General features: G+C 53.2%; 1 protein-coding gene across 9 annotated transcripts in view; it reads right to left on the bottom strand.

Moving 5' to 3' along the window:
* Positions 1-19,521, bottom strand: part of MPRIP (myosin phosphatase Rho interacting protein) — a 160,420-nt gene that overhangs the window by 49,415 nt on the left and 91,484 nt on the right. For 6 of the 9 annotated variants that reach the window (XM_053910499.1, XM_053910498.1, XM_053910497.1 and 3 more), the window contains 8 exons: positions 18,892-19,043; positions 16,752-16,836; positions 12,251-12,464; positions 10,575-11,088; positions 6,088-6,229; positions 5,199-5,312; positions 3,530-3,586; positions 2,210-2,278 (listed from right to left, as the gene is read on the bottom strand). In XM_053910499.1, the coding sequence (XP_053766474.1) occupies positions 2,210-2,278; positions 3,530-3,586; positions 5,199-5,312; positions 6,088-6,229; positions 10,575-11,088; positions 12,251-12,464; positions 16,752-16,836; positions 18,892-19,043 (1,347 nt within the window). The remainder of the gene's footprint in view (positions 1-2,209; positions 2,279-3,529; positions 3,587-5,198; positions 5,313-6,087; positions 6,230-10,574; positions 11,089-12,250; positions 12,465-16,751; positions 16,837-18,891; positions 19,044-19,521) is intronic. The other 3 variants (XM_053910502.1, XM_024564726.3, XM_024564725.3) reach the window with 1 other exon arrangement.

Below are 19,521 nucleotides of genomic sequence, written 5' to 3'. Positions count from 1 at the left end.
CTTACGAATACAAATAAGCCCATTTTACTGTTTAATAGAAATATTATTAAAAAATCAGTGATAACAATATTGTTTTGAATTTTTACAAATCTCTTTGATGTCTGGCTTCTCTTATCTGTTTCTGCATCCATTCTGACGGATATATTGTTTTGGCTGAAGTATATGAAGAGAGTCTGTCCTTACATAAAAATGGACTTGAAAAAGGGAGACATTTTAATAATCTTCAAGTAATTGTGGTTATTTTTTGATATGTGGTAGTTATCTTGAACTCACACAGAAGTGTCCAATCCTTTGGTGTCTCTGGGCCACACATTAATATATTGCAACACATAATTACAAAAAAAATCTCATAATATTTTAAGTAAATTTACGAGCTTGTGTTGGGTCACATTCATACCCATCCTGAGCCACATGTTGGACACCCCTGTGACTTAAAGGTTAACTACAAAGCAGAATCTGAAATCACATCAAGAAACTTTCTGTACTCAGTCGCATTAAAATCCATGGTATTACTGTGCCCTCTGAATGGATCCTTCACCTGTGACCGACTGTATAACATTATATATTGGTCATTTGGAAAGTAATGAGTTATCCACTTCCTAATGTTGACACATCTCATTATATGAGATCAAACACTGCATTTGTTAGTATCACCACCTATTTGGTCAGGAGAGACTGAAGTAAAGGAAAGCTGTCAAGTTCATGATGGTGAATACAAGTTTTTCAAAGATTCAATTTTTGCTTGAAAGTTCATCTCGTAACACTGGCAACAAATACTGCCTGTTGTTTCCCTTAAAGGAATGGGGTCCCTTGGTTCATTCTAAAGAAGATGTCTGCTAACCACCCAAACTGAATGAGCAGTTTGTATACTAGTTCTTTCGAGTAAAGAGGGAGACGCTGCTGGCCAGCGGGCAGCACCAACAGAGGGCACAGGGTGCCCTATGAGACAGCCGTCATCCTTGGTGTGCAACAACAGTGACGCGTGCTTACTGCCGATTTTGAATCACGAGAGTATTAAAAAGATGTGTCTTCAAGGACGGAGACTTAATGAAATCAGTAACTTTCTTAACATTGTTTGAGTGTGTGGTGGTGAAGAACACAGGACCGCTGGCCACCGCTGCTGCAGCCTGTGTCTGGGCGAAGGCATCAACAGCCTCATCTACCACTGCTTGTGCAGTCAGTGCAAATGTGAGTATGATGAAAAAAGAAAGCAGCATCTCAGTGTTATGACAATAGTCTTGTTATAACAATAGGCCTCCTAAGGTGTCTCCAGTGGCCTACAGGGGTCCACTATGGGAACTGCTGGTTTATACAAGTGGCAATCACGCACAAGTGTTCAGTTAAACACTCCCACGTTTCTGTATTCCCTGCTATTGGGCACACCAGAGGCTAGCCACCCTCCCTAGTCGACATCTACCTTGTATCATTAATATCTTTCCACTGGGCTCCATTAAAAACTTAGTTCTTTTAGGTTCAGGGTATGTAAATATATATAGCCCCCACTCCCCAAAGATAGGTATTAGGTTCTCTTTAATCTCCTGCTATTACAAAGGTACAAGATATCTAACCTTGGACATAGATGTTTTTCTATTTGTAGATATATCTTAAGGATGCTTGGAGTGAACTACAAGGGAAAGATTAGAAACACACTTGCTGAATTGTTCAAAAGAATGATTTTTTTGTAGGTGAGGAAAAACAGCTCCTTCTGGTTGGTCCTTGATCTGCCGAATCAAGACTGTCAACTGGGCCAACCAGATTTCATCTGCCACATTCCAGCTTTGTCCAAAAGACAAGGGATAAACAAGATTATAGTTCAGTTCTTCAAGACTCAATTCACCACAAAATCTCTTTGTAGGAAAAACAAAATAGCTCATCTTGAGTTTTTGAGTAAGACATCTTTCAGTGTTTTTCAAAGAACAGAGAAAAAATCACTCAAACACACTATACCCAGGTGCCTAATGCAGGGCCTCAGAAGATGCCATTGTTCCAGGCAGGGACCCATCATGAGAATATCGAAAGCAGGTTGCACTACGCTCAGACTTCCCACCAGATCTGGACTCGGGAACTCAAGATGGTGACGTGGACGTCCATCAACAGACAAAGGAGGTGAAGCCCGGGGAAGCACTCGTGCTCGGGGGCCTTGGGCTCCCAGATGCTGCCTGAACCCCTTCGGCTATCTCCCCAGTGGGAGCAAAGCCAAGATACTCACCTCCTCGGCCACCGAATCCCTATAGTATCTCAGGCTTTGATCAGCAAGGACAAACCAGTGTTTCTTCCACTGAAATGGAAAGAAATTCCATTTCAGAATTTCCGTCAGAAGACAGACTGAACTACTATGCAGCAGACTTACTGCTCCAAGGCGACCCATGACTGAATCCTAGGGCACCTCCCAGAGCATGTGAAAGCAGAGGACAGGCAGCTCCTCCTGCAAGTGGCAGAAGACTCAGTGTTTAGGCCGCAGGCAGCCATGAGCACATGCTGTCAGGGCACTTGCTAAGCCTTGGCTCCCCAGTGACGAGGCAGGTGGGAGAGCTGGGGTGGGCCACAGACCATGGCCTCTCTGTAACCCAGTGGTGCAGCTGGTGAACAGTGGTTTGCAGTCCTCGATTTCAACTCCAGAGTCTGCAGACAGGGAGTTGGGCTGAAAGGTGTCTGTGAAAACAGAATCTTCATCTTACGGAGGCCACTTTGTGAGCTATAGGCACTGGCTGTCTAAACGGAAGGGTGCGGCCACCTGCAGCTAGCACGTGCAGACCAACCAGCCAGATTCCCAAGTCTTCACTGTGAGTAGCAAGGAGGGAGACTGGAGTCTTCGGGCAAGGCCAAGAGGGTTAACATGGAGGAGAGAAGAAAAGAGGATGTTTCGGCAGAGCTGCTCAGAAAGCAGGTGTGGGAGAATGGGCAGGCAGGGTTTAGAGGCCTCTCAGTATGACTTAGCAGGTTTCTCCTCATGCCTCCTGGGAGGTCTGGCATTCTAGCCCCATCCAGGGTCAAGGTGGGGCAGGCAGGTCCAGCTGTAAAGGGTTTTCCTGCTTGAGTCTGATGGTGAGAATGTACCATAATGGCTCTCTCAGGACTGGGGGTGAGCTGGTGTCTCTGACAGAGTCTTGCCTCCTCAGCTGCTGTTTCCTTGGCTGCCTTGTTTGCAAGCACAAGCCAACCCTACAACCAGAGGCTTTCTCTGTCCCTGGGAAAGATCAGCAGGTAGGGAACTAGTGTTGAGGATGTCTCCGTGGCTTGAGGCCAAGGTCACTGCTGGGTACAGGAGAGCAATCCATCACAATTGGCAGCAGGCAGGCCTGGTGGTACATCTCCAAAATCTCCACCCCTGCTGCAGAAATGGGGGCTGTGAACCTCCACTTTTCTGAGGAGATGGGGGTCCTGGCCACAGTCCTTGTCTATGACACCAGGGGGTGTGCCAGAGGTGGGGGGACAGAGCTAGTGCTCACAGACTAGCCAGGGATAAGGCCGGCTCAGCCTCGTAGCTGCTCCCCAGCCCTTCAGAAACCACAGATCTCTGCACACTAACCTGGCCATCCTCGTACTGCTTGGTCAGCCAGCCTTTCTTGAAATTCAGCAGGTCAGGCTGAGAAAAGAAAAAAAGAACAGTTCAGAGGGAAACACTGATATCCCAGTCCTGGGCAAAGGGTGACTGACACAGCAGACATTCTGTCCAGGTGAGGTGGGCACCAGGAAAAGGGGTTTCTTCACCTACCAGACCAACCTGCACAGGCCCCTGGCCCCAGGTTGTGCTGCCTGCTGCCTGACCTGCAGGCACACACATCTGGGAGGAAGCAGATGCCGTGACGGGCAGCCTACTGCAAAGGAGAGAGCTCAGCCTCATCGCCCTGTGAGCAGCTGGGCCGCCTGGTGCTCTCAGACAGGCCTTACTCCATTTGCCTGGGAGGCAGAGAAGAATGGCTCAGATGGAGAGCCACTGAGTGTGGTATATGAAGGGGAAGGTCTGCTGTGACAGATAAAAAGAGAATTCAGAAGTTCTTGCAGAAGCCACAGAAGACTGAGAGAGAAAAGAGGAGAAGACCAAGGAGCAGACACCATGTCTGGTCCTCAGTGAGATGCAGCGGCAACTCTATGAAGACCTTCGGGCCACTTATCTGTACCAGGATGACTTTCAGTCTCCAGTTCCCTACAAGGAGCAAAACCAGGACAACAAACAAGAAAGCAGAGGGTGCAGGCCCACTGGTAGGGCCTGAATGTGGTGCCATCCCTGCTGATCCATCCTAAAACCTGTGCTGTTCACATGCCCACGAGGATCACCTGCAGCCCACCTGGACCCTGCTTAGGTTTTACGTCTGGGTATCTGTAATGCTGGTGCCTCAAAGAGACATGGACTATCCTTCACGTCACTGGACATGCTCTCCACTTGTCCACAGCCATCTTGACCAGAAATAGGCTGTGACACCTGCCTGCAGTGCAAGGACTGGAAGGGCATTAAGGGAGAACAGATGTGTAGTGACAGGCCAATGGCAAGCAATACCTGTTCTCGGAGCCTCTGCCCCAAACCCTTGAGCCAAAGTCAGAACTCAAGGAAAAATCCTCCAGTTAAGACACCTCCTGTCCTTGCTCCACAGTTTCATATCAGTCTTGGTGGTGGCTCCACACCTCAGTGGGGGAAAGGGAGCACCAGCCCATGGCTCCTCAGGAGGCTAAGTACAAATGCAGAGAGGAGCCCCAGGTCACCAGGCAAGGAGCAGCTATCTTTTATCCTCTGGGCCTCTGGCCTGTCGCTGCTGGTGGGAGTGATGGTGCTGCCTAGACTCTGTCCGACTGCGGTAGCTCAGGTGGCCTGGAGCAAGGGCCTCTTCTCCTTTTACGGTGAAACCCCATGAACAGGACCAGTGTACCCAGCAAGAGGGGACTCCTGTTGCCAAACTGTCATGGAAATAAACACCCCACAAAAGAAGGGGTTCTGTGCTTTGGCCCTGACCCCTGGAGTCAGGGGACTGTTGCCTTGGTCAGATGGCCTCCACTGGGACCTTGGAGCTTAGGAGGCCCACAAAGCCCAGGAAAGGGAAAGAAACAGAGCAGCTGCTTCCCACACACAGACATGGGGGCCTGTGCAGAGAGGACAGCCAGCCCAGATGTATGGACAGAAGCAGACAGCGACCTCAGGTGACAGAAGCAGCAGCAGCAGCAGCAGCATCGCCAGGCCTTGGTGCTTGGGCGCCTGGGCTCACCGTCAGGGAGGACTCCATGGACCTCCTGTCCAGTGACTTGGCTCTTCGGTGTGGAGACAGGGGGGAGGCCGAGGTGTCCGGGAGAGGAGCTGTGGGGGCGTCACTGGGGAGGTCCTGTGGCAGAGAGTAGCCGCCAGTCAGTATCAAGTGTCAACCTGGGCAGGGACCAAGGAGTCCGGCAGCCAGAGCTGTGGGAGAGTTAGACCGCAGGGACCCTGTTCCCAAGTGCTTGCTACTTTTGCTGGAGCAGAGGGCAGGGGCTGGCATCCGGACTTCCCACCTAGCACCGCTGTTTTGCTTTGGGCACGAGTTCTGCGCTGCCCTCACTGTTGGAGCAGCCTTGTCACCATCACGCTCTGGGTCCCACCCCACCCCCTTACTTCTTGGGGTTACAGAAGGAAGATCTCTGAGTTATGTGGCTGCACACAGAAGAGCAGGGCACCTCAGGAGCCCAGAGAGAATCTAAGGAGGAAGATGAAGATGAGACCCAGCAAGGCCCCAAGAAGTGGGTGGAGGACTGGATGAGGAGCCCACCTTGTGGAGGAGAGAAACAAGGGCTACAGTTGCCTCTTGAGAGGAAGAGGAAGAAAGTTGTGCAGCCCTGAGGCTGGGCTGCCTCAGAGAGGAAGAGAGGGGCTCTAGTACCACCCAGGATCTAAAGACCCTCAGAACAGCCTTTGGCAGAGATGAATAAAATTCTGACAGGAAGATGCGTAAGACAGACTTTTCTTTAAGAAGTTCACAAGTTGGAGGAGATGAGAGACCCAGGCAAACAACTATGAAAGGACGGTGGGAAGCCCAGCAGTAGTGTGTCCAGGTGTGTGCTGGGGGCCATGTGCTGATGGGCTCCACCCAGCACCCCCAGTACTGCCCAGGCCTCAGTGCTCACCCGCTTCCTAGGGAATGCCCTCCTCTCACTACGGCCCTGGCGAGTGTCGCTTGATGGCGAGGGTCCAGCTAATAAGTTGGTTTCCATGTGCTCTGCCTTCTCAATGTCCAAGGCCTCAAATTTCTCAATTACCTGGGACCTCCTGCAAGAGAGGACAAGAGGCTGCTGGGGGGAGACAGGGTCACCCCACACCCCAAGGGGGGCTTGGTCTCAAGCTGCAGAGGGGTTCCTTCAGTCAGCACCCCCACGGCTGGCCCATCCCAACCTTGCCTGGACCTCTACTTCTGCAGGGTGTATTGGCTGTGCACACAGCACACTAGGCCAGTTCACCATGGACATCTCTCCCTGAGCTCCCTCCCCTACTACAAAGGGTGGAGCTGTGCAGGAGAGGGCAGCAGCTCATGGGCAAGGGCCTTCCCTTGCCCTCTGCGTCCCCACCTCAACACCGGAGGTCTCTGCATGGTCTGATGGGTAGACACTCGGCAATCACATAGCTTATCAGCAGGCATCCTCTCCTGAGCCACAGATATGATAAGAAGGCAACCACCACCTTGGAGGGGACAGCCCCATCCTCATCAAATTCCTAGCAGATCATGATGCAGTCCCCACCCCAGGGCGTCCAAAATTTAGCAAGAAAAAGGCCCATGAATTAACATCGTTTCTGCCAACAGTAAAAAGAACCAAAAACCAAATTAAAACAAAACAAAGCAAGTTGATTTCATGTGAAAGGGCCGGCGGCATCATCACGCCATCTATGGCTGGAGACGGAGCTGAGATGGGAGCGAAGCAGGCGGAGGAAGGGCGAGTAACGTCACACAGCGACACAGCAGGAGAAGGTGGAGAGGGGCAAGACCTGAAAGAAAATAAGGCTGGAAAATAAATAAACAGGAAAGGACCGCTTTTAAAAGTCAAATAATGATAAATCAAAATTATCCAAAGAATTAAAGAAATAAAACCCGAGGTGATCACCGTGGAGGGGGACCATCCTTATCCCTGAGTCATGAGGAGTCCTCACGGTGGGTGTGGGCAGGGAGGCCAGGTGGGCACACTGGGGGCCTGGATCTTGACCATCAATAGGTCACAGGACCAGAGGCCTGTTCTCCCACAGGGACACCCAGCCAAGTGCCCTGAAGGTGCCTCTTGGGGAAGGTTTTGCATTCTGGACAAGTGGTAGAGAGTCAAGGGGAAGAGAGTGAAGGTCTGAGCCCAGAAGACTAAAATCTATGAAAGAAGCGGCCTCAAAACCTGAGGTACCCCCTCCCCCTATGCAACCCCAGGCCAGCTTTTTCTCAGGGAGGGCTGCCATTAAAAATGGATCTTAGTGTTTCTTTATCAGGGAAGGCTTAATACCAAGGCCAGAACTCTGGGGCACCTGCACAATCTCCTCCTCCCTGTGCTTCCACAATAAGAGTGGGAGCCAGCACACTAGACTTCTGCGGAGTCTTCTCCAGGAAAAACATCTGCTCCCAAGCCAGCCTGCCAGAGCCAGCAGCGCAGGGTGGCTGAGGGAGGGCAGCAGGAGAAAGCATGCGTCTGAGCTTAGGAAGCTAAGGCAGAGGCAGGAGTTCCTGGGCTACAGGAAGCTCTTGCAAGTGCTCAGCCTGGTCAGGTGGGTGATGCACCTCAGATGCCCAACCCTCCCAGTGATGTTTAGAAAAGATTTCAGGCCCACTCCCAGGCCTCAGGGTTGAGGCCCAGGCCTAGAGACCCCCAGGAAGGCCGTGAGGAACAGCAACTGGCCAAGTCACAGGCGAACGGCATGCTGCAAAACTGCCAGGGCTGCAAAGAGAAGAGTCAGAGGAGAGCACAGGAAAGTGGCACTTGCTGCAGCCTCTCCGCGTGGGTGGGCTCTGGGGAAGTCAGTCGTGTTTCCTTTGCACGATCGGAAATTTTAGCTCGATTTCCTTGAAGGACTGCACGTGTGACCACACACACCTTCCCAAGCCAGCTGACAGTACAGAAAGGAGGCACCACACCTCTGCTCACCAATCCCTCCAGGTGCCCAGTCCAGAGGTGGGTTAGGACCCCATGGGAGCTGGTCCTGGTATTAGTCAACAAGGGCCATGGCCTCCCCATGCTCACTCAGCAAAAACTCACCAACCAAGAAATATGTTAAAGGCTCTGGAGCAAGTCTGAAGAGCAGAGCTGACCAGCCCATACAGGAGCACTCAGGGTAATGGCTTTTTGGGAAACCTTCCAGCCTGGCTGCCGGGCAGGCTAGCTTGGCTCACCTGCTGTGGGTAGCTGTGGCCAAACAACAACCTTCTACTGTGGGGTTCTGCTCTACTCAACCAGGAGACAGGAATCTAATCAAGCACAGGTCAGCTACTCGGGACCAGAGGGCAGACCTCAGGAAGTGACAGCAGCTGGCCAGATGTCATAAGGATCAGTAAGAAAGTGACGTTACAGTGTTAGGAAGCAGAGCCAGTGGGGCCCAAGGGCACCAACACCACATAAAAACCCATGGTGGCAAAGAACATGCAAAAAGCAAAGCCCCAGAGATGCTGTCAACCCCAGCCCACTAGACGAGAATGCGTACAAAGCCAAGCAGGCGTGCTGAATGTTAATTCTCTGGTCTGCCACTAAACCAGGGCACGGCTGCCTTTCACACAGGGGCCTTCCAACACACGGCCTGCCCACAGGCCAGCGCAAAGCCTCTCCAACCCTGGTTGCTGGCCTCCTAAATCTCTGGCAAGTTCCTTTTCTTACACATTTCTTTAATCCCTTAAAGGACAGCCTTGGCCTAGTCTGAGTCATGTCACGGAAGCAAGGCCTTTCCAGTTAAGGGTCCAGCCGGAAATATGTCCCAGTGCCACTGCTCCGGGCTGTTCTGATGAAGAGCCACCCTGGTTCTGAGCCCCTCTCTGCATCTACACACTGGGGTTGCTGATATAGGCACCTCATGGGGTAACTAGTAAAATGGGAAGCCAGCCGAATGCTTGGTGAGATACCTCCCAAGCAACAAGCTTCCCTCTCCCTGTCTCTCAGAATTAGGAACATTCTGTTTTCTTCTCTTTCAAGACCAACAACTCTGGGTGTCTTGTCTTTATCCCGGAAGTTAACCCACAGGTTCGTAGGTCCATTCTACCCGGGACATGTGATAGATGGGTAGGTGTTCGGAAGAGAAGAGAGCACAAGAGAAAGGCATCCTATTCCCGACTGGCTCCTTGAGGGATGCCCACACCAGCCTGGCTTGTCCCCACAGCATGTCCTAACTCTGAGCTTTACTCAGGCTTTGGTGAAGCAGGGAGGACACTCTGTGAACACTTCCAGAATTTAGGCTTGAACCTTTTTGAAAGTGCACTTCTTTGGGAATCTAATGAAAACTATGGATTTTTCCCCTTGGAAAAAAGGTATGTGAAAATTTTTTAATGGTTTAGAGGGGTCCCTGAGCTTCCAGCAGCATACTGGTTATCCGGGTGAGAACGTCATTGTCAGGCAAACAAAGAGAGACAAAGGCTCTGGTTACAGACTCAGGGTATTATGGGAGGGGCACTCGGGCACTCTGGTCCAGACATGGGCTTGGAGGCCTCTGAGATGGAACCAAGCTGAAGCGCAGGGCCAGTGGGACAGGGCAAGGGAAGACAGAGTCCTCCTCTTCTCAGACTACAGTCAAGTTCCACACTTCTCTGTCCCTGGCCCTTGTCCTAGGCCCGTGATCTAAGCCCCTTCTCTTCCTAGGAAGCTGTGGCCCTGCTGAGTCTCCCCATTTCCACACTGCAGCCAAGCATGGACAAAGAGCGATGCTGCCAGGCGCCCTGCAACCTCTTAGACTGCCTTGGTTGCCCTGTGCCTTCCCGAGGGAGCAAGGGCTTGAGGGAAGAACTGGGTTCCCACTCTGCCTGCCTGGGCATGGCCACTTTCCTGGCATCTCCTGTCATGCTCTTCACCTGCACCTAGAACTGGCAATAGCAATGAGAGCTTTTGCTACCCCCTGCATCTCTAGGGTCTTCCTGTCTTCACTGTCTCCTCAGAGAACAGAACTGGGCTGGGAAGAAGATGATCAAGCCACACAAGGCCCAGATAGCTGAGAACCTCCCTATAGGCCCTTAAAGCCCCAGTCCTTGGAAGCACTCATAGGGAGCAGCTGGCCTCGCCTAAGCCTCTGGGTATTCAGAGACCCTACATTCTTACCACCAGAAGCTGAGCTCTGGAACCAGAGTCTAGGGTCAGGAGAGAAAGGTTCCCCACATGCTCTGAACAGAAAGGAAGGACAAGTGGGGGACAAGCTTTCCCCAAGGAAAGCTTAGGAAACACGTGTGTGCATGTGGGAGGGGAGGAGGAAGGGAGAGGAAATGTGTAAGACAGCGGGTGAGAGTGAGAGTGAGTAACAGAATACATGAGTGTGTAAGACTGTATGAGTGCATGTATTAAGAGAAAACGGGAGAGTATGCGGGAGAGACTATGTGTAAGGGTGGGGGAGACAGTCTGTGTGTCTGTGCGTGCACACGTGTACACCTGCATTCAGCCCTCTAATCCCTCCTTACCTCCGCTCGTTGCCAAACAGACGGGCCACCTCTTCCCTGCCAGGGCTCCGGGCCCGAGTGCTACGCTCCAACCGCCTTCTTTCCACCTGGAAGGCTTCTCGGTAGCTGATCCTGATGGCCTTAGGGACGTCGGCCAGGGTGGCATACTGCCTGCTGGCTTTAAAGGCAAGGGTGCACCCCAGTCTCTCTGCTCCCCGCCCCCCAGTGCTGCCGGAGTCCATGTGAGCAGGGGGCTGGCTGGCCACATCCAGAGAACTGAGGGAGCTGCTGCAGACCATTCGACAGGGGGGTCGAGGACCTAGGGAAGGAAGGGGATGACCAAGCTCCTGGGAGGGCGGTCCGGGGCCACTATACCTGTTGTTGGGGGTGCTGGGGCTGGGAGGGGAGACTGGCTGGGGCAGCTGTTGCTCCTCGGCCTTCAAGTCCTGCTTGGTCTTCTCCAAGGAGAAGTAGCCGCTCTCCACCCGGACTTTGCGGCCAGAGTCCATGCGGTCGCTGCTCATGGTACTCTCCTCTGGGGGGAGGTAGGAGACATACTCAGCCTGCTGCCATCTTGGGTTTCTGAGGATGTTTCTAAAAGTCCACACAGATCCAAACAGGGACCTTCTTTCTACCTCCATCTCCAAAGGCCAATTTGGTTCCCCAAGGGCAGGCAGGGGATGGGAATATATCTCTTTCCCACTGTGTCCCATCCACTCCTCCCTAGCTTGGCTGCCTCTCAGCCAGACTGTCGGGGAGCCCTATACTTCCAGACTGGGGACATGAGTGAAGAGCAGGCTCCCCCTCCTCGCAAAAAAGATGTCCTACCAACAACTACTTCTTACCAAGTATCAAGGAGGAACCAACTTTTAGTAAATTCTGGGGAGGGATGGGGTAAAGGACATTTACAGAAACCAGAGGCATGAATGAATTTTAGACACAGATGGGTGTGTGCTACCAAATGAGAACTGAGGCCACTTAGGGCCAGGGCAAGCGCAAAGCACGTTTTGGCCTGAATGAGCTGGGTCAGTCACAATCGTCCACTTGTCTTCAATAATCCGGACAAAGCATAAATAGGAAGGTCCAGTCTGTGTATTGTAGAGCCTTCAACGGCGTGGACAAGGGACGGAGGCAGAGGTGGCTGCCATGCTTCTGTTCAGGCAACTCCAAAGTGCTTGGTGGAGAAAGCATGGTGGTGCCAACTGTTCCCTCTCCAGCACCATCTTCCCCCACCTCACCTAGGGGCCTGGCAGAATGGGACAGTGAGGAAAAGGAGAAGACAACCCTAACTACTGCTGCTCTCAGGACACGGTGGACTCTTCTGCAGTTCACTTGGCCATGTAGACAAAGCAGCCACACTGGACAGGACACGGAGGCCTCCTCACACACAGACCTCGTCACAGAGCATGTGGACTCTCACAACGCCTGTCTGGGCTGACTGAGCAGGGGCTACCCTCCTTTACAGACGGGACTCCAGAGCTAGAGGGGCCAAATCCAAGCTGGAGCCCGGGGATCCAAGCCCCCTACCAGGCCAGGCCCTGCCCAGGGCTGATGGATACGAAGGTGAGAGACCCTGAGCAGGGGCTCACAGCAGAGCTGTGCAGCCCCTGAGTGGCCCCAGGGCCAGCTCTGTAGGGACAGAGGCCTGTTCCAGCACTTTAGAGGTGAGCACTTGCGCCAACCTGGCCACGGCTTACCATCTTTGCCCTCTAGCCCAGGTTCCCTCAGGGTGCTGGTTGCAGGAGGCTGGCTCTGGCTGGGACTCTGAGCTGGACTCAGGCTACTCCCATCTGGCTGGTCCTTGGCCCTCATTTCCTCCTGCCAGAGTGTGGACTTGGTGGTGGGGACTTTCTCAGCACTGGGGATGCTGCTGCTGGTGGTGGTGACGGCCATCTTGGCTGGCCCTGGCTCCTGCGGGAGAGAGTGGTGTCTGTTCAGGCACAAGAGCACATAGCCTGGGCTGCTGCACATGTGTTGGGTGCCTGGGTATGGGGCTATTGGGGGACACCAAGATCAACTATACAATGTCAGGGTCCAGAGTTCCCAGAAGGGAAGGCTCAGAAAATAGAGATGTCCTAGTCAGAGTAGAAGCTCCTTCTGGATGGCAGTGTGGCCTTTTCTCCTCTGCAGCTCCAGCAAGCAGCCCCAAAGTGCTTGGCCCCGTAGGCCTCAGGCCAGGCTTGGCAAATACCTACAGCAAAGGCTTCGATTTTCTGCTCATCGCCTCAATACCAAATTCATTCAAGTTCTCCCTGCCCGCAAACCCAGATATAGCCCAGAGCAGCAGACCAGGCATTAAAGAGCACAAGTGGCTAGTTCAGAGCCTGTCATTCCTAGACTTCCAAGTGCTTAGGATATGAGTAAAGACAGCTGAGATGGGGAGAAGAACACACCAGAGACGGGCCTACTGGGGGTAAATGACAAGCATGTGTACACACAGCATCTACATCGGGGCCAAACCTTGGCCTAACCTACCCTCTTATTTTTGGTCCTAGGATGCTAGAATGAAACACCTGGGATACTGTATAAAGGAAAGAGTCATCAGATGCAAACAAAACATACCACTCAAATCTGCTCCCATCTCCTCCCACCCAAACAAACTCAACGGGACTCTGCAACCCAGATGGGAGCAGTTCCAGTCCCATCTGTCCAGATCAGACGTGGTGCTGCTCCACAGGAGAAGCATCTGTGCTGGAGGCACTTAAGACACGGGGAGTCCAATTCCAGAGTACACAGAGAGCCTTCACTCAGCACTGCAAACCAGAGCCCAGGCAAGGGTGGGGCAGGACCACCACCTTCCCTGCAGCACCAGCTTGCACCCTAGCACAAGCCCCCTCTGCCTGGCTCAAGGCCCTGGGTGCCTGCTGCTAAGGGAGTTAAATGGCTTTGGGAGCCTCTCAAAAGTGAGGTACACCTTAACTGTCTTCTCCAAAACCTGAGGAATAATGTACAAGTGCCACCCTCCCACTCCCACCCTGGTGGCCAAGTTTCATTATTAGAAACCTACTTGAACGTAGCCAGGATGTGGGGCCCTTGTGAGGGTTATGATCAACACAAGTTTTGTGTGTGTGAATGCAGACCCAGCACAACCACCGGTGGGTTATTTATTAACAGCTTCTGGCATCAACTACACTGGGCTCTGGCTCGGCACTACCAACATCCAGTCCACACCAGCCCGCCTCTCAGGGGAGAGAGAGAGGAAGCCTGTGCAGCCTGTAAGGGGAAAAGTGAGGCTCCAAGCATTTCCCAGTCCCAGGCACCCATAGGAACAGGAGAAAGAACCAGGATGGGATGGGGAGGTTTGCCCTGGGTGGACATCCTAGAAGACCCACTGAGAAACCCAGGTACAATGTGTCCCAACATGAGAAGATGGGCATTTTGCTGGGTCAAAGCTTTCTGTAGCTTTGCAAGGATTCCAGACCTCACAGGACACATAAAGCCCTCCCACAGGCTCAGGATACACATGACTTCCCGCTGTGTCAAAACTGCCCGCAGACCCAATTCCCAGCCTGGAGATTCCCGAGAGCTCTGACACCCTCAAAAGAAGTGGACTTCTTGGAGAAAAACAGTGATGGTTTCTAAGTTTCCTGAGGGCTCCAACAGAACCACTGACCTAAGGAGACCCACCTGCAGAGCCCCTGTCTCTCCAGTCAGCACACTGCCCTCTTACTCCATGCTGTGCCCCCTCTCAGCAACCCAGAGCCTTCTGCCCAAAGGCCAGACGCCAGAAGCTGGGCTGCCTTTAGTGGGTTCAGGGTGGAATTGGATCCCTCCTGCAGAGCTGGGCAGGGGTAATGTGAAGACCATTCTTGGTGAATTGATCCTCTCTGTGGAAGGGATGCTAGACCAGGGCAGGCAGAGGTTGCCAAAAAGGGCTAAAGAGTAGGGAGCAGGCACCTGTGCCCATGAGGGCCATGGCCCTGGCTGCCAGTGCCCTGAGCCCCACCCTGTGGGTAAAGTGCCTGTGGCACATGGATACCCCTCTTTGATGCTTGGGGTGACCCTAGCACTGGGGAGGAGTGGGGTAGCAGGGATCTCCAGAGAGAAAAGTCCAGGCCTCAGATCCAAGAGGCCGTGACTGGGCACTTAGGTGACATAAGCACCAAACAGCTTATAGACCCAGCTCTGGCCCTGGGCTTCCCACCTTGTGTAAGGCTGGTAGCAGCCACAGGTCCCTACCCATGCTCCTCACTTCTGGAAGACTTCCCCAGAGCACGAGGGCCCTGAACAGTGGCCAATGTCCATGGGGAGTTTTTCCTCTCCTGTGGTGGCCCTGCTTCCTCCTGCCTCTAGGCCCAGTGAGCAGGAACAGAGGGACAGTCTGGCAACAGGAACAAAGCCACACTGGCTTCCAGTAGAGGGTGGGTGATGAGGGGAAGCCTGGTCTCTGAGTTACACTGCTTTTCTTTCTCAGAGCAGGTATGTGGAGTGTAAGATGATATACCAGCCAGGCCAGGGCTACATGGTGCCAACCTCTGCCCCCAACACTGTCACCGCTGTGGCAAAGAGGATGTTGGGGTTCATGCTGACCCATGCCCTGGCTGCTTGTACAAGAGGAAGGAGTGGAAGCACTAGGTTTTCTATGTGCTAGTCCCTGTGTGCCTGGGACAGCTGCTTTGCTCAGGACTGTCAACACTGTGATAGTCTGTGCTGTTTATCTGGCTGCTCAGAAAGGGTTTTCATAGCAGGGAGCAAAGACAAAAAAGGGTAAGAAGGGGGCCTCTGTATCCTCTGTGTGCTAAGCAGACCCCCTCTTTGGAGGGGGTTTCATTGAAAGCCTTCCTTTCTACTTCTTAGGCATGGAAACTGAGCAGGGACCCAATAGGAGGAAGGGCTCTGACCTGGAGTAGGGTGAAGTAGCAGGCTCCCAAGTAGAAAAGATGCCTAAGAAGCAGAGTTGGCAACTCACAACACCTTCCAGAGCCCCGCTTGATAAAGCCTGCCCCCTCCCCTAGCCTACACACCTGGCTAGGGAAACACATGGCCCCTGGTCTCCCAGTTCTGGAATTTGGGGGGAGGGCAGTAAGATCTCCATCCTCCCTGTCCTGGTCATACAAGGAGTAGATTATTGTTCCTTCTCTAGGTTTCTCGGCACCAAGAAAAGCATAAGTCTTTCCTCTGAGAATAAACAGGGCCCTGAGTAAGAAGCATTTCCCAGGAATCCATGCCTCCCAGCCCCAGGCTACAAAGGCTCTGATTAGGGCAAGTCTTCCTCTTCCTTCTGCCTGAGGCTCCGCTGGGACCCTCAGCCATGGCCCAGAGGCTGTCTGCCCTCTCTGCAGCCTGATCCTCATTCTCCCACAGGGCCAGCTTGTGCCTTTCTCTGATCTCAGCAAACCACTGAGCACCTGTACTCTTTGTGGCCCCTACTTCTAATTGCCTGCGACACTTCTTGAAGGGGAACCCTAGGCTCTCTGCCTGAGTTGCCAGATGGCAGGATGCAGCAGAGAATGCTTCCAGCTCCCCATTGATTTGATCTGAAACTAACCAGGGCCATGGGAAAAAAGGCCAGGTGTGTGGTCCTGGGTTCTTGTTTCCATAGGGGCCCCTAAGGCTTTAGGCTTCCCCCACAGTCCCATTTGACACCAGAATTACCTGTAGCTCCAGGCTGTAGAGGGCAAACCAGCCCAGAGATCCCCCAACTCTCCTCTGGAGAGGCCCACATCATCTCATGGGACCACCTTACAAGAAGCATGGACCCTGATAACAGTTCAGCTTCCAGAAACTAGTGGTCTCAAATAGAATGCTCTGGAAAGCAAGGGGCAGAATGAAGAAACCCCAGGAGGGGCTGAGTGGAGGAGGCTGGGACTGCAAGAGCCAGCAAGCAGCCCTTCCCAGCATGTTCTCTGCTCCCCAGCAGCAGGCAGGACAGATAGAAGGGATACCTGCTGTGTGCTACTGATCCTTAGCACCTGCCCTCCTGGCTGGAAACCTCCTGGGGAAGCCCCAAGCACATGAGCAGACCACCCACGCTGTCCCAGTAATGGGTCTTTCCCTGTGGCTCAGAGAGGAGCATGTAGATTGCAGCCTACGAACCATCAGGAGGAAGGGGGACATGCTGGCTAATGATCGCCTCAGCTCTGACCTGATGCTTTCCTCAACGCCCCATTTTCAGCTGGGTCATGAGGCCTTCTAACCTCCCAGAGTGCTCTCACTTCTCCCCAGCTTCACCTCGGGGAAGCCACCTGGCAAACCCACCTGTGGCGTGGGAGGCTCCACTTTCCGCTTCTTCTTCTGGTTCTGCTTGTTGGTCCTGGGATATATCATGAGCATCTCTAACCATCTGGGGAGAAAAGAGAAGAGAGGTAAGATCCTGTGCAAAACCTGTTTTGAGGAGTGGAGAAACGTCTTGATAGGTGCAGTGCACCAAATGGAGAGTGCTTTGAAGGTGACTGCAGTTTGAACATGTAGGAATACATAATTTTTTATAAATTCCATTTTTTGGGGGAGGGAGTCCCTGTCGTATGATGAGGGCACTGGGCACCTGGGCTATGTTGAAGCCTTGCAGAACTGCCCAGGGACCCACATGCTGGAAAGTCCACCACAGATCAGCATCAGGACAGGCCTGAGCAGGGGAGTGTAGGAAGAGCAGAGGGCTTTGATCTGGATCTGCTATGCTCTAATCACAACCCTGCGTATCTCCTAGCCCCTGAGCTTCAGTCATCGTCTCTGGAACCAGGGCCGACATTAGGCCCTGATATGACCACTGCCTGCCTCACTGGAGGTTTGTAACATCTGGGTTGGAGAAGGGGGACCTCGGTCAAGAGAAGGCCTGGTGGTGAAGAATGGCCCAGGGCTCTCTCCAGAGGGGATGGTACTGCAGGAAATACTGGTCCATTTCTTCCCAGAGCACCAGGTTCCAGGTTAGGTCTGCTTCTAGCCTGTGACCAGCGCCAGGACGTGGGGCTGAGCTGTAATGCGAGGTAGAGTCTGCACTGGGAGCACCCTGGCTGGAGGCTACTGTAACCACCGGCACCCCAAGCTGGGACACGGAGAAGGGCGGGTGTTGTTAGTGCTCAGAGGTACTTCTTTAATTTGGGGTTGAAAGAGGTCTGGCCAATGGCCTTCTGGGACAGCCTCAGGAGGGTGTGCTGGTTGTTTAGCTGACAGCTGGTGGCCAGGAAAGTAAGTTTGGGAGTGGGGAATCACAGGATCTGAGTTGAGGGGTTACGCTCAGCCCAACCCAGATTTACTCCTCCAAAAGCCTTCTCAGTCTCATCTCTCTCCTTCTCTGCCTTAAAGGATGAGTGGGATTCTCCAAGACCCGGTGCCTGTGCTCCAGCCACACATGCTCACTGTGCATGTGCCACGTATGTTGGGCCATACAGAGCCAGCAGCAGATACCCCAGGAGCAGTGGCTCCCAGAAGGCGGACGTTGCAAGGGCTCAGGAGCACAAGCTCAACCCCTCTGAACTGTTGGCTACCTGAAAACCTGGGCCCTCTTTCCACTTCTTAAGTTTACCCTAAGCCTCTGCATGGGGTGTGCTCAGGGCAGTGGGATGACCTAGAGCCTTTCTACTCTTCCGCTTGGACGAAAGAGCCAGTGTGCACAGCAGCCCTGGAACGACTCCTGTGAGTGGGCACTGGGCACAACAAATGCGATGTGGCCTCCACTGTCAAGGGCCTAACCCTGGCTGAGGAAGCAGATGTGCACACAATCTCTTTGTTTTATAAGAGCCAGCAGATGGAGCCAAGCACCTTGCAGGGGAGGGCTTCCTGGAACAGTGGACACTCAGGTCGACTTTAATAGCCTGAATGTCTAGGGGTTATTTCAGACCGAGGACACAGAGATGGGGGACAGCTGAGGAATGTATAGTGACAAGCACCTCAGTGTTTAGGGTGGTGGGAGTGAGGCTGGAGGGCTGGAAAGGGGCACCAGGGCAGCCAAGGAACTTGGACTTGACCCCCAGGTGATAGGGTTTAGGTAGGAGAGAGGCAAAATTACAGTGCTTTGGAGACTCAGCCCCTTGTGGTCAAGTGATGGAAGGTTAAGGTGCAGGGAGAAGAGAGGAGGGAAACCAGTGGGAGGCTTAAGGAAAGCGTGGCAGCCCCAGAAGGACACCTGTGCCAGCAGAGGAGAGCCTCCAAGCAGGCAGGACCCTGGGGCAGCCTTGGCAAGCAGGTGCACATGGATGAAACAAAGGCAATGGAAGGTGAAGCCAGTGCTGGTGTGGTGACTAGGCATAGTGGCACTGTAAGTGGAGTGGGGACGCAGAAGAGCAGACGCACTTAGGGAAGAAAGTGATGGAAATGCTGCTCAACTGTGCCAAAAGGACCTAGTCCAGGGACCTGCTGGTGGGCAGGGAGCACCGCCTCTGAAAATGCAGAATAGACTCACCCGCTGATGATCTCCTTGGTCTCTGCCCGGATGAAATGCTCCTTCTCAGGCGTCAGAATGCACAGGGAGAACTTCTGGCCTGTCCGGCCCTCTCCATCCACCACGTCTGTGCACTGGTTCATGTTGATGGTGCCCTGAGGGAGGGTTGTGGGCTGCAAGAAGATGAAGCAGGGACACTCAGAGACCAGCTCTGAAGAGGCACAGTAAGGCAGCATGGACCGTCCCCATATCCCCAATCCCTTTCTCACTCTTGTGGCTTCATGACAGGCACCTGAGCATGGACCCCCAATTACAAGAGAGGCACGGGGTGTGCTCTGCCTCACCCTGGCCCTCGAAGCTCCATTTCCTACTTGTGCCCCACCCCCGGAAGGAGGGTGACAGGTCTGTTCTTCTCAGAGGACACCAGCTGGACATTGCTTCCTCGCTGGAAAACAATATCCCAGCTGGTAGTGGGGAGGGAGGAGAGACAGGAAGGGGACCACTCCCTGAGGACAGCTGGGAGGACAGAGGCAGCTAAGAGGCTGGTCTTAGAGAGGTTACACATCTAAGAAGGCAGTGAAAAAAAGCTCCAGAGGAGGTGATTTCAAAATAGCAAGGTTATTTTTAGAGGCAAGGACGGGGCCAGAGAGA

The sequence above is a fragment of the Desmodus rotundus genome, chromosome 9 (genome assembly GCF_022682495.2).
Source record: "Desmodus rotundus isolate HL8 chromosome 9, HLdesRot8A.1, whole genome shotgun sequence".
Lineage (NCBI taxonomy): Eukaryota > Metazoa > Chordata > Mammalia > Chiroptera > Phyllostomidae > Desmodus > Desmodus rotundus.
The sequence above is the reverse complement of the archived record's forward strand: the minus strand, read 5'-3'. Positions and strand labels throughout refer to the sequence as shown.